This window comes from Nycticebus coucang, chromosome 12 (assembly GCF_027406575.1).
Source record: "Nycticebus coucang isolate mNycCou1 chromosome 12, mNycCou1.pri, whole genome shotgun sequence".
NCBI lineage: Eukaryota > Metazoa > Chordata > Mammalia > Primates > Lorisidae > Nycticebus > Nycticebus coucang.
In genome coordinates this window covers 101,966,836-101,980,619 of record NC_069791.1, presented here as the reverse complement: position 1 = coordinate 101,980,619, position 13,784 = coordinate 101,966,836, and the positions used below count along the sequence as shown (strand labels likewise).

General features: G+C 49.6%; 1 protein-coding gene across 2 annotated transcripts; it reads left to right on the top strand.

Moving 5' to 3' along the window:
* The first annotated feature begins 3,988 nt into the window (after positions 1–3,988).
* On the top strand, positions 3,989–13,675 carry EEF2KMT (eukaryotic elongation factor 2 lysine methyltransferase). Of its 2 annotated transcripts, none has more exons than XM_053555775.1 (8): positions 3,989–4,102; positions 6,028–6,090; positions 7,798–7,878; positions 9,099–9,200; positions 9,841–9,974; positions 10,060–10,325; positions 11,615–11,764; positions 13,484–13,675. In XM_053555775.1, the coding sequence occupies exons 1-8, from the start codon at positions 4,007–4,009 to the stop codon at positions 13,582–13,584; spliced, it is 993 nt and encodes a 330-aa protein (XP_053411750.1). In that variant the 5' UTR covers positions 3,989–4,006; the 3' UTR covers positions 13,585–13,675. The 2 variants fall into 2 exon arrangements, with proteins under 2 accessions (XP_053411750.1, XP_053411751.1); XM_053555776.1 differs by having other exon boundaries at positions 13,186–13,675.
* The last annotated feature ends 109 nt before the right edge of the window (positions 13,676–13,784 follow it).

The window sequence follows — 13,784 nt, the reverse complement described above, 5'->3', positions numbered from 1 at the left end:
AAAACCCTAAATCTGGGTGATATAAAAGAGGAATAAACTCATCTCTGAAAGTTTAGTGTCACCCTTGTTTAGCAGGTTGTTTACAAACACTGGCCATCTTTTCTCCTGCCAAGACAGGCTTAGATTCTGTCCGAAGATTTATGAAGCACTTATCACACACAAAAAGGAATGTGACTTTCCATTACAAAGTCCACATTTAATGTAATTTATATTTGAACTATAAATTTTTTTTGTAAGTCTTCTAAGCCACTGCCCCATGATCTCCTTCTGAAAAGACAGGAAGCACCTCCTTTTTCAGAAAACTAATAAAATAAATAACCAATTCACCAAATTATCAAGGAATTTTTCCTTCTTAAGCTTAAAAGTTGTGCTACAACTATAATAATTCGCCCCTTCCTGTCCCATCAAGAACAAGGAGAAGGTGTTTGACTGTCAGTTACTGATAAGCAGGATATCTGAAAACTGATTTTCAGTGAATTGGCTTTTTAGCAAATTGGTCATTTGGCAAAGTGGTCATTAGGCAAATGGGTCATTTGGTGACGAGGTCATTTAGCAAATCGTCTTTCAGCAATTTGCCCTGTGAGATTTCTCTACAGTGAGCACTTTCTTGGGTTAAATGTACATTTCATTTCCATAATTAATATTCACTAGCAGCTGCACAGGAAACTTCCCAGGGAACTAGGAAGAGCAGAATAGCCTCTTAATAATTGGGCAGTTAAAACCCCTCTGGTTTTTTAACAGGAGTGGAGATAGAGACAGTATCTGGTCTCCAAAACACAGTGATCTGGCTCAGCATTGTCACGGGAGTTCTCACAGTTCTGTTTGTGGCTAGTGTGAGTGATATGCACAGTCATTCACTGGAGAAAGAAGCTGTCTTTGTGTCTCCTCTAGTTGACCATTGTGCATCGTACATAATAATCCATTTCAGCTTCCAGCATAGCACGGAGGTCCACCACTCTGAGGACCCTACAATCCAGGCTGGCTTCATGGACTTTCAACCTGGACAGTCCCACAGGGCCCAGGACTATTTAATAATATGCTGCCACTGTCTTGAAATGCTTGTTTTTTTTTAACAATGGCCCCATATTTTCACTCCACACTAGGTCCCAAAAATCATACAACCAGTCGAATTCATTTCCTAGGGCCAAAATAACAAAGTACCACAACCTGGTTGGGTTTAAAACAACAGAAATTTATTGTCTTGCAGAACTAGATGCTAGAAGTCTAAAATCCAGGTTTCTTTTCCCATCTCCATCCCCACACTCCCTCTGAAATAGAGGAGAATCCCTCTTTGTGGGTCCTCAGCATTCCTGGCTTGCATTTGCCTCCATCATCATGAGGCCATCTGGTCATCTTCCCCCTCCTCTGTCATCTTTGTCTTCACATGGCATCCTCTTTTTTTTATTATTATTATTTTTTTTTATTAAATCATAGCTGTGTACATTAGTATGATCATGGGGCACCATACACTTGGTTCATAGACCGTTTGACACATTTTCATCACACTAGTTAACATAGCTTTCCTGGCATTTTCTTAGTTATTTTGCTAAGACCTTTACATTCCACATTTACTAAGATTCACATATACCCTTGTAAGATGCACTGCAGGTGTAATCCCATTAATCCCCCTCCCTCCAAGGACACCAGTCATCTGATTCACCCCCACCTTCTATCCAGCATGACTCATCATAACTTGATTACATCTACACAGAATCTATTTCCGAATAAGGTCACATTCTGAGGTGATGGAAATTGAGACTTCCAACTTATCTTTTTAGGTAGTACAAGTTAACCCATAACACAGGTCCTGCCACCAACCAAAGCATTATATGGGCCTGGTGCATCATCATTCTGCATCTCTATGGTGAGGTCATCAGACAGAGCCTCTCATTTTTCGTCCTGCCCGCATCCCTGACAAGTCATCTGCTTTCACACAGCTGCTGTCTTGATGGTACAAGGCCTCCTGAGCCCTAACTACAAACAGCCTGAGGGACATTGGAACTTTACTTAACCTTAAATTCCATTACAAAGTCCACGTTTAATGTAATTTATATTTGAACTATAAAATTTTTCTGTAAGTTGAAACATGACCTATAAAGGTCTCTACATCCTGAAGCAACATTTTAGAAAGAAATCAATTGGTCCTTTTCTACAGAAACCATTAACCTTAACAGAGATAAAGGAAAAACTTCAACATACTGATTGAACTTCTATGCCCACAGCATAATTTCCAAAAGGCAACCATTCCATACAGTTAAAACACCTTAAATTATTATTATATTTTTTTAAAACCTCAGATCCAGAAGTCAAATCTTTCCTATAGTTTGTGTGCCTATACACCAGAGGACTGTTCAGATTGTCCTAATGCTGCTCTTCATATCAACACCACATGGAATTTTGCTTTTTGTTTTAAGCATCAATCCTAATCTTCAATTGCATTTTCATTGTCTACTGCAGGCAGAGAGCTGATCAAAACTGTAAAAGCTAAGTACCCCTGACCTAGCTCTGAAGTCTGCTCTCCCTCAACACCGAGACCCAGCCCTGGCTAAGAAGACATATCAGAGATTCTCAGGTGACTCAGAACAAAGTGCCCGGGAGGATGTATGCAGCACCTCAGACCCAGAAACCATGGATTTTGTCTGAAAACACAGTAATAACCACAGCACACCATCTTCATTTAAGTCAACAGCATTCAGGGAATAAAAGACGAACTCTTTTTTTTTGGTCAGATCTCACGCTCCCTTCGTTGTGGTAAGGGAACAACAGATATGAGAGAACAATTGTATTCAATTAGAATTAATTTCCCTCTCTTGTTCTCATGGTTGAGCGGGGCTCAAGTGTTTCTCCTCCAAAAGCGGTAATAAGATTTAATCTGTCTCCTCATCTACCTTCTGCAAGGATATTTAATCAAATTAGCTCCTGGGACTCTTCTACATGGAATTTTATGAGGGATTTGCAAAGGTAAATATTTCAGACTTTGAACATAGTTCAAGTTCCAGGGACAGCATCGGTGGGTTGCTAACCACCCTGCCTTTCAATTCAAGATACAATAACCTTAAACTGATTCCAGTATCAAGAAAAACTTGATTTTTTCTTTTCCCATCTCCATCCCCACCTCTGTACTACCCACCCCCAGGAGTCAACTCCTGCTATTCCTTGGGACTCCTTTCCCTGCAAGATCAAAACTCCTACAGCGGAAGATATTGCTGTTGTACTTTTATACTCGTGTGATAATTCAGCGTTTACTTCTCCCGCGAGACCCCAAATCCCTGGAGGACAGGGAACACATCTGGTTTTTCTCACCGTTACACCTCCCAATGCCTAACAGTGCCAGGCACATAGTAGGTGCTTAACAAGTGTTTGGTGAAGGAAAAACTGTCCAATGCAAGCCCAAAGGCTAGGGGGAGAGGGAGTACTCTTTTCCTGCCTGATCCCAGAGGGGTGGCACTGATGGTGAGAAAGCTAGGATAAGGGCAACCGGCACCCTCCTGAAGGTGCAGGACTAGCAAGAATGATTACGCTGTCCAGGACCTGACCCCACGCGCCCCTCGCCACGCAGCCGGACCGCAGACTTGGATTCGTCCCCACCCGAAGCTCCTCCAGCCTCTGCACCTGCTCCTAGGCCTGCCTCAAACCCTACAAGACCGTGACCCCTCCCCAATCCCCACCTCGCGGGTCCCTAGCCTGGTCCTGGCCAATCTCAAGCACCTGGAGCATCGCTTGGCCCCATCCTAAGCCCCGCCTCCCAAGTCCTGGGTCCCGCCCACGCCGGACCCTCTCTAAGCTCCGCCTCCCAGCGTCTGGCCACGCCTCGAAGCCCCGCCTAAGCTCCGCCCCCAGGCCCGACTCCGTTCTGGCCCCGGCAAGGCCCCGCCCACATGACCCTCCTAGCCCCGCTCCAGGGCCTGCCCCTGGGGCCCGGCCCGCCTCCCGCCGGCTCCCGCCTGGCTTCCGCCGGGTCTCCCGGCAACGCCGCGGCCCCGCCCGCCATGGCCCCGCCTTCGCCATGGCGCCGGACGAGAGCGTGGGGACCGAGGGGCTGCTGCGGAGCTTCGAGCGCCGCTTCCTGGCGGCGCGCGCTCTGTGCACCTTCCCCTGGCAGGTGGGCGGCGGGCGGAGCCTGCGGGGTGGCGCGGAGGGCCGGGGGGCGGCGGGGAGGGCTCTTGGCCCCGGCCCCGCGTGGGTCCCACCGAGTGAAAAAGGCGGCGCTTCCTCCCAGCTCCCTTTTCAGTTGGGTTTTTTGGTTCATGGACGGTTCACGATCATTTTTATGCCTTTTTCTTTTGTTAAGCCAATGATTGTTCTCATCACTGGGACCGAGCTGCCCTCGAGACAGCGACGTTTTCCATCCCGCCCCTGTCGTCAGTGTGGTCTTTTATATTCCGGGCACTGGACAAGCTCGCGTCAGAGGCAACTTGAGGGTCCTATGCCTCTTACGGGACGGGCCAAAGGGGTGGTCTCCCCTCCCCCAGGAGACCTGCCGCTCTCAGAACGGGCATATGGCCTGGCACCAGCCTCCCTCCGCCAAGAGTGACTTAATGAACTCTGCCTTGTTCATAATTCATATGCAGTGAGCTCACTGGGATGAGTCAATCTGGATACATATTCCTCCCTGGGTTTGCCTCATCTTAAGGGATGGTCATTAGTCATCTCTGTTATTTCAATACCATCAAACATTTAGGTCATTTCTGGTCAAGAGGGGTATGTACATTTTCAACCCTATAGCCTCATAATAGCATTCATAGGTTCCCATTCAATATCTCCTGTAATTTTTCACATGCCCATGGCACATGCTTCCTTAGGCACACCCACAGCACCCATGAGGTGGGTACTGTTATTGTCACTCACATCTAACCAGAGAGCTTGACTGAAAGGAGAGTGGAGTAGTTAGGAGTTCAGACCCAGGAGACAGCCATTCTGCTTTCAGTCATGGTCCAGCCTCCTATATGCTCTGTGACCCTGGGCAAGTGACTGCATCTCTCTGTGCTATTGTTTATTAGTAAAATGGGAGATAAAATGGATAAAATGATACCTACCTCATAGGATTGTTGTCCCCATGACTTGACTACAAAGCCCATGAACTAGTGCCTGGCTCATGGTCAATGCATGTTAAGTGTTAGCTAATATTTTTATTACATTCAGTCACCAGAAGTTTGTTGAATGCCGTCCATGAGCTAGTTTACATTACAGATGAGGCCCTACTTGTATGGGAGAACCAGAGAATAACAAAGAAATAAACGAGAAAACACCAAATGAGAAAGGCTATAAATCTAATAGAGCAGAGAGATGGACAATGGAGCAACTGGGGGGGTCAATTCATCAAAGTAGAGAATTCAGGGAAGGCCTCCCAGAAGAGTGAAGCAGCAGCCATGGGAAGGTCTTGATTGTGGCCCTGTGGTGGGAGCAAGTCAGCTGTGGTTAAACAGCAAGGCAAGGTGGCCAGTTTCGCCGGAGTGCAGTGAGCAGGGATGGACCAGGGTGGGGGGAGAAAGGTCAGAGAGGTCCTGGGCCAGGTCTTGTGGGCCCCTTTAGGCATGGTAAGGAGCTCTGAAGCATTGAAGTGACTTGCCCTGTGTTGCATACTGGCCGAGATGGTCCATCTGACTCAAGCCTCTGTAAGGCCAGGCCTGCATAACCTGGCCTGGCCTGGCACGTGCACATTCTTCATTTTCTCTTTAACTTAGTGTCACATCCCAGGCAAGCCCATCAGGTCTTGGTGCTGTGACACTTCTGGGAATTCCTGGTTGCCAATTCAGCCACAGAGCTAGTATCTGACCCAAGTGACAGCTGAGCATCCAGGGCTAATGCAAACCAACAATCAGTCTTCTGACGTTCTTCCTGCCACTTATCCAGGTGCAACCTGTGACATCTGAAGGTCAGGCTGTCCACTGCTGTGGCTTCCACTTCCGATTAGCTCCAGGTCCCTGGGGAGAGATCACTTAGCACTTTGCCAACACATTCTATTGCATGTTTAATGTTCCTGTGAAAATGCCCTTGAGATTTCTCTCTCTCTCCCGCCCCGCATAGAGCCTAGAAGAGAAATTAAGGAACTCATCAGATTCTGAGCTGCTGCTGGATATTTTGCAGAAGGTAAGAATCCCAGGATCACTGGGGCACCTAACCCAGCCTTCTGCCTCACCCTGATACCTAACAGGATACCTGACAGGAAAGCCACAGTGCATTTATATCCTTTAAAAACCTCTGTGTTCAAAGGACAAAACCTCATTGTTTTCTTAGATGGAGACATCAGAATATACAAAAATCTGTATGAGAGGAGGGAATCTACGGAGTTTTTTAAACCATTCACATTAAAATCAGGTGACAGGTGTGAGGATAGCTTCTAGCATTTGGTAGCTGCTCAGAGACTTTCCTTTTGCATTTAAGGAAAAAATAAGGAGGCCCATCCTGCCCATTCATGTCTCCCTTCTAGAAGGAGATGGGTCTTTGCTCTGCACAGTGTGTGGTTTGGACTGTGAAGTGCATCTGGTGTGCAGGTGGAGGCAGGACCACCACCCAGCCTGGTCTGACCCTGGCCATGTGGGTCAAGTACAGATCACACTGCATTCTGGGTCTTCACTCTGTGACCCTGGGCAAGTGACTGCATCTCTCTGTGCTATAATTTATTAGTAAAATGGAAGATAAAATGATACCTACCTCATAGGATTGTAGTCCCCATGACTTGACAACAAAAGCCCCATGAATTAGTGCCTGGCTCATGGTCAATGCAAGCCCCACTGAAAAGCCAGAGCTGCACACTCCCTCCTCCAAAAGAAGTGCACCAGAAAAATACGTTTTGCATACAAACTCGGGAGGTCCAGACATCTCTGCCCATGACCACCAAGCCCATCCAAGGAGCCTAAGTTAAGAGCCCACATTAAGAATTCCTGTGCCAGAGGGTGAACCAAGATTATCCCCATGAGCTGGGCACCGTAGCTCAGTAGTTAGAGAGCCAACCCTGCAAACTGGGGATGGCAGTTCAAACCTCATCTGGGCCTGATTAGAAAAAAAATTATCCTCATGGACAAGATGCACCCAAACAGGGAAGACTTTCAGGGCACTTCAGCAGTTCAGGCTGTGATCACAGAAGTACCTGAGGTTATCACCTTGCAGCCTGCTGATTTCCACCTTGAGCTTCACCCCTGAAGTTGGAGGAACATAAAATGTAGGGTGAGCTGCTTTAAAACCTAGCACTGTGCAACTAGAAATCCCCTGAAGGTCTTGTGTGTTGTGTGGGATGCTTTGTTGCCCTTGGGCAAAATCTGCATCCCTCCTGGCCAACAGGCCCTAGTGACCCTTTCCTCTTCTCTCCCCCGGCGCAAGTTTCCCCACCTGTCCCCACCTCTGCAGCTTCAGTTGCTCTGCCCTCTTCTCCAAAACACCTGGCTATGACTGCCTTGGAGCTGCTCCTTCTCTAGGTTTCAGCTGCATTATCACTGAGAGCCCCCTTCCCCTCCATCCTGTCCCCAGAGATGCAGGCTTGAAACAGGGCATATGGGCCAAGCAGGCCTTCCCAGTTTGGGCTCCTGCCTCTGGCAGGAGCCAGACCATTGAAGACTGCCCTCACTACAAACCCTAGTTCACATTGGCCACAGTAGGAGGAAAGGTGCTGGGTTTGGACTGTGAAGTGCATCTGGTGTGCAGGTGGAGATCCCCTGCTCTCCTGCCCAGAATGGGTGCCAGAAATCCTGCCACAGCCTGTGCCACTGCAGTGGGAATGTTTTAGGAAAGGGCTTATATCTTAAGGCTGAATCTTTAGATGCACAGGTCTCTCCAGCAACATTCTGTGCTTTGTTGTAGACGGTGAAACATCCTCTGTGTGTGAGGCACCCACCGGCAGTGAAGTATGCCCGGTGCTTTCTCTCGGAGCTCATCAAAAAGGTCAGTCATTGATGGTGACCACCCTGTCACCAGACAGCATGGCTGCCCTGCAGAGACTTGGCTGGCTGCCTAGAGGGGGTCCTTCTCTGCCAGAACCCATGTCTTCCCCATGTCCTTTGCCTGCTTAGAGAACCACTGCGCTGCAGGAGCCTCCCAAGGCAGCTGGGCCCTTCTGGGTTTGAGCAAGGGGAGGCAGGGCAGGAAGGGAAGGCTGAGGCTGAGGTCTCTCTCCCTCATATGCCACAGCAGCCGCTTCTCCGTGGGGCCCTGCTCCCATCACGCAGGAGTAGGTAGGAGTCTCTTTCCTGCCAGGCAGCCCCAGCCCCAAGGTGCTATAAACCTCACCTCACCCTTCCCTGCCAGCTCCTCCTCTGCATTGCCCTAGCTGCCCTATTGCATACCTTCAAAATTAGCTCCCCTTGTTGGGTTCTCCCCACTGAACTAGCTGGGATGGGCTCTTTTCCTGACAGGATGGATTTTAAGGATGAGCCCAAACCTCCTGGGTTTGACATTGGATGTCAGAGAGGTGATCCTCAGTGGTCAGTAGAACTGCTGTGGCCAGCTACTGAATCCAATAGCCACACCTCACCCAGGTTTAGTGAATAAATAATCCCTGGTTCAATGGTACCCCTCCCTGCAGCCCTTACCATCAGGTCACTGCCAGGTCTCCCCAGAACTGCCAGAAGAAGGCGGCGAGGGGCTGCACCTTTACAAAAGCCACACCCTGCAATGTGGAGTGACCATCCCTGTGGCTTTGCCAAGGGCTCACATCCAGGCACCTTTTGTTTTCTCCATCCAGGACAGCTGATACTGCCCAGTGCTCTGTCTCCGTCACTTGGCAGCTCCTATGGAATCCCTTCTCTAGACTACTCCTAACCCTCTCCACACCTCTTTGAGGTACCCCTACAAGTCCCCTGACCAAATGATTTTTTTTTAAGAGACTGGTTCTCACTATGTTTCTCAGGCTGGACTTCTAGGCTCAAGTGATCCTCCCACCTTGGCCTCCCAAGTAGCTTGGAATATAGGTGTGCATCATTACACCTAGCCAAGTGAATTTTTTATATGCCAGTTGGCCTATATTTCATCATTCCATCCCAAATAACCCCCTCCAAAGTTGGTGAAAATCTTCTAGCCATCAGAACTAGTGCAACTTTTTTTTTTTCATTTATAATGGGAAGCCTAATCCTCTCGGTTAAAGCTATTGTTCTGTACACCCCCAGCACGAGGCTGTCCACACCGAGCCACTGGATGAACTATATGAAGCGTTGGCAGAGGTCCTGACTACCAAGGAGTCCATCCAGGGCCACCGGAGCTATCTGCTGGTAAGAGATGTGCATACTTCTCCCCCACATAGGCCACACTTGACTTGTCCTCCACAGACAGAGTTAAAACACAGGCTTTAGTCAGCCTCCTGTGTGTTCAAATCCTGACTCACCAATTCTGTGATTTATTTTGTTTTAAGAGATGAGGTCTTGCTATGTTGCCCAGCCTGCTCTCAAACTCTTGGCCTCAAGCGATCCTCCCCTCCTACCTCAACCTCCCAAAGTTCTGGGATTATAGGCATGAGCTTTTGCTCCCAGCTGGGATATTGTTTTTTTGTTTTGTAACCTGTTGTTATAAAATAAAACATAGAGGAAAACCACACAAAAGCATCACAAAGGCAGCCATCACTTTGTAGCCACACCCACCCTAGCCCCACCACCCCACCCCACTGTGTGCTCCCTTGGGGTGATTCTGCCATTTCAGAATATTAGGGGAAGGGAATTGGGAAGGTGTAACTGGAGATTGGCCCTTGAGCTCTGCCCAAGCTGTTGCTGTTTCACAATCAGTTTCTTCTTGCTGAGCAGCATTCCCTAGTGTGGCCCCCCACAGTTTATTTAGCCTCCACGCATATGATTTTCTTTTAAACACTAGCTACCTGTTCCTGAAAGCTGGATTGATTCTCTCATCCTCTTGATGTAGCCTTCAGGGGACTCGGTGACACTTTCTGAGAGCACAGCCATCGTCTCCCATGGCACCACCGGCCTGGTCACGTGGGACGCTGCCCTCTACCTTGCGGAATGGGCCATTGAGAACCCAGCAGCCTTCACTCACAGGTGACCTTGGGGCATAGGGCAGGACACCAAGGCAGGCTTGCCGTGGCTCAGTTGTAGACATTAAGTCCCCCTTCCTCCCACCCAGGACAGTCCTAGAACTGGGCAGTGGAGCTGGCCTCACGGGCCTGGCCATTTGCAAAACATGCCATCCTAGAGCCTACATCTTCAGTGACTGTCACAGCCGTGTCCTTGAGCAGCTTCGAGAGAATGTCCTTCTCAATGGCTTATTGTTAGAGCCAGACGTCACCACCAACTCAGAGAGCCCCAGGGTGACAGTGGCCCATCTGGACTGGGATGTTGTGACGATCCCTCAGCTCTCTGCCTTCCACCCAGATGTTGTAATTGCAGCAGGTAATGCCCAGCCTGGGTCAGACTGAGCAGGTGACTTCTTTGCAGCCCCACCCAGGTCTAGGCTCTGGGGAAAAGGAATGGTGGATGCTGCCGGGCAGGGGAATGATGGGACTTCCAGAAGAATCATTCCAGGGTGACCTTCGAGCACTGGGATCTGCTTCTTAAGATGACCCTAAAGCCAAAGTCCTCTTGATGGGGACAGACATATTCCCGTTATAATGATTCCATCCAGTAAATGAACCCTAGCTTTTCCCAGCAAGGCATGACAGGATCAGAACAGGCCCCAGAGCATCAGACCAGTCTGTCCCATTAGCCAGGCCACAGCTGAGTAGATAAGACTTCATCTCCCTCCTAGCAGCCGGGGGAGGTGTCTCAGTTCCCACCCAGGACCTAAACAGGCCAGCCGGAGCAGCACATTAAAAAAGAAATCTGGGCCAGCCTCACCCTACCCCTGTTCACCAGCCCTTTGAGATGCCAGCATCTCACCCCCACGTAACCACAAGGCACACCCACTCCCCAAGTCTTCATACATGGGCCAGAAATAGCCATAGCAGCCCTCGATTTCCCGAGCCACAAAGAACAGCACAATTCTCCCAGAACTGTGTCTGAGTCCTCCACATGTCACCAGCACCCAGCTCTGGGCAGGCCTGGAGTGGGATCGCAGGAGCCAGACTGTCAGGGAACACCACCTCTGTCAGTGCCAGCTCACTGCCATCATCACACATCAATATTTCCCTGTGGCCCTAGCTGTCTGTGTCCCAGGACCTTGCTCCCTGTCCTTCAGAGACTACAAGGAGGGAACCAGCCACTTCTGGTACAAGGACAGGGTCCTTGAGAGAAGGCTCCTATCCATCCCTTGTGGCACCCACACAGTCCCATCTCCGGCTCCCCTCTCGTTTGGGCCCTGCCCTGAAACCCACAGGTCCCACAGCTAGGGATATCACGCTTGAGCAACAAGCCCGTCGGGCAGCAGGGGCCCAGAAACATAAAGTCCAAGGCAGAGTCAGGTTTTGCTTCATTAAGTATCTTCTAAATAGGCCAAGAAACAAAAACTTGATTTTTTCTTTTAAAGAAACTCCAGTGAGCCTGGGTGCTTTGTCACATGTGGCAGTGTCTTCTAGCAGCTTGCTTTCTCTCCTAAGAATGTTCCCTTTCCACCCAAGTAATCTCCTTTTCTTCCAATAGCCCAAATCTAATATACCTGCTGCTTCCAGCCTCGTCCTACTGCTGAGGTCAGCACAACCAGAACCCTCCGTATCCCTGTCAGTAACCTGAGGCTTTCCCCGTAGACGTGCTGTACTGCCCTGAAGTCATCCTCTCACTGGTCAAGGTCCTGCAGCACCTCTCTTCTTGCCGGAAGGACCAGCGGACTCCTGACGTCTTTGTTGCCTTCACCATCCGCAACCAAGAGACGTGTCAGCTGTTCACCACCAAGCTAGGTGAGTCCCTGCACCTGGGAGCTGTCCCCACAGGACTCCAGTAAAAAAACAAAGCTCTGGGGAAAAGCTAGGAAGCCCCACACCCACACATGTCCTGGGAGCTCAGCAGAGGCAGGACGGTGAGCAGGGTAGGGCTGCCAGGCAGGAGAGAGGTGGCTCGGTACAGTGATGGGCCTGAGACCTGCAGCCCTACTGTGTGTGCCAGGTTTCCTAAGTCTTTGGGCCTTGGTTTCCTTAATTTGCACAACAGCAGTGTCAGGATGCCAGTCGGTTTCAGGGCTGGGCGAAGTTCTGGCCTCCCAGGCACCCAATGCAGGCTCTAGAGGCAGATCCACCAGCCACCCTGTTGAACTAGGTTGTCACTCACCCCCACGCATCAGTGTCTTTCCTTGCCTGCACCTGGAGAGACCCACCCCATAGGGAAGCCTAAAGCCTGTACACACTCAGACAGTGCCTAATACACAGGGACATTCAGTAACGGGATAGCTGCTGTCATAGGCACCAAGTAAGTGGAAGAACAAAGTGGCAGGGTGTTTTTTAAGAAGGGGCCCACCTGCACACAACCCTGAATTGGCCCTGCCATGGGCCATCATCAGACCTGACATGTCAGCCCCCCGGCACCTGCAAGGGGTATGCTATCATCATCCTGTGTCACCCACAGATAACTAGGGCACAGGGAGGCTGGGCAACCCCCAAGCTCCCACGGACTACAGCCAGGCTACCTACACTACACCCAGCCCCCACCCACCTGCAATCTCCAGGGCACAGCAGGCCTGCTCAGGGCTTTCCACATGCAACCCGGTGGCGGCACAGAACCCATCTGCCCAGCTCCCCCTGGGCAAAGCCCCTCCCAGCAGCTGCCTGCAGACACGCCTACAGCAGCTTCTGCTGACAGACAGCCCAAATGCCCACCTGTGCCATGGCAAGTTAACTAAGAGCAAACAAGCGATATACAAATGAGTACTCACAGTGCTCTGCTGACAGTACTGTACAGCCTTTAAAGAATGCTTGCAGTGTCTTTTAAGTGAAAAAAGCTAAGTGCCAACTATACATAAGCTTTTTTTCTTAAGAGTCAGGGTCTAACTGTTGGCTACAAGCCTATTTTTGTTTAAAAAAAAAATAATTAGCTTGGCACAATGGCATATGCCTGTAATCTCAACTACTTGAGAGACCGAGGTGAGAGGATCACTTGAACCCTGGATTTCGAGGCCAGCCTGGGCAACGTGGCAAGGCCCTATCTCTAAGGGAAAAACAATGTTTAGTTTTACTATCATCTTCATGTTAGAATACATGTGTACCTATAGGGAGTAAACTAGAATATATACCAGTTGCTCATTGTTACACTGAGAGGGTGGCATCTACACTTCTATGTCAGTACTTCCATTTTCATGAGCACTAATTTCTCACTCATACCACAAAAGTGACTCAAAAATCATCCCTGCAACTGGCTCTTCAGACACCTGTGCTGATGAGGATGGCATGATTCCCTCTAAGTGTGAAGAGTGGGCCTGCTGAGCAGACATACATGGGTTCTGACCTTGGAGGGGCAGGTGCACAGCGGGGCATAGCGGAAAGCCTGGCCACCAGTCACTACCCTGCAGACCACCTGGAAGAGGCTCCCGAGCATCGGGTGGAAATCTGTGAAGCGAGCGGACCAGCCTGGACACATCCCAGGCCCATCTCAAATTCCATCTTGAGATGCGTGTGCTCTGTTTCCAGGCCAGGCCGGGATCCGATGGGAAGCAGTACCTCCTCACGACCGGAAACTGTTCCCTTATGATGAGCACTCAGAGATGGCAATTCTGCAACTCACGCTGTAGGGCTCCCAAAGGCTTCTGAAGATTACTGTGAAAATTAAATCACTAACATAGAAAGAATTTTTGTGGGAAAGCAAATAAAACTTTCACTGGGGCCAGGTTTGGTGGTTCATGCCTGTAAACGCAGCACTTTGGGAGGCCAAAGCAGGAGGATTACTTGAGGCCAAGAGTTCAAAACCAGCCTGGGCAACAGCAAGACCCCA

Coding starts and splice junctions, on each gene's coding strand:
- EEF2KMT (XM_053555775.1), top strand. CDS start 4,007: ATGGCGCCGGACGAGAGCGTGGGGACCGAGGGGCTGCTGCGGAGCTTC. Junction 9,975..10,059: donor CCAGCAGCCTTCACTCACAG/GTGACCTTGGGG, acceptor CCTCCCACCCAG/GACAGTCCTAGAACTGGGCA. Junction 10,326..11,614: donor AGATGTTGTAATTGCAGCAG/GTAATGCCCAGC, acceptor CTTTCCCCGTAG/ACGTGCTGTACTGCCCTGAA.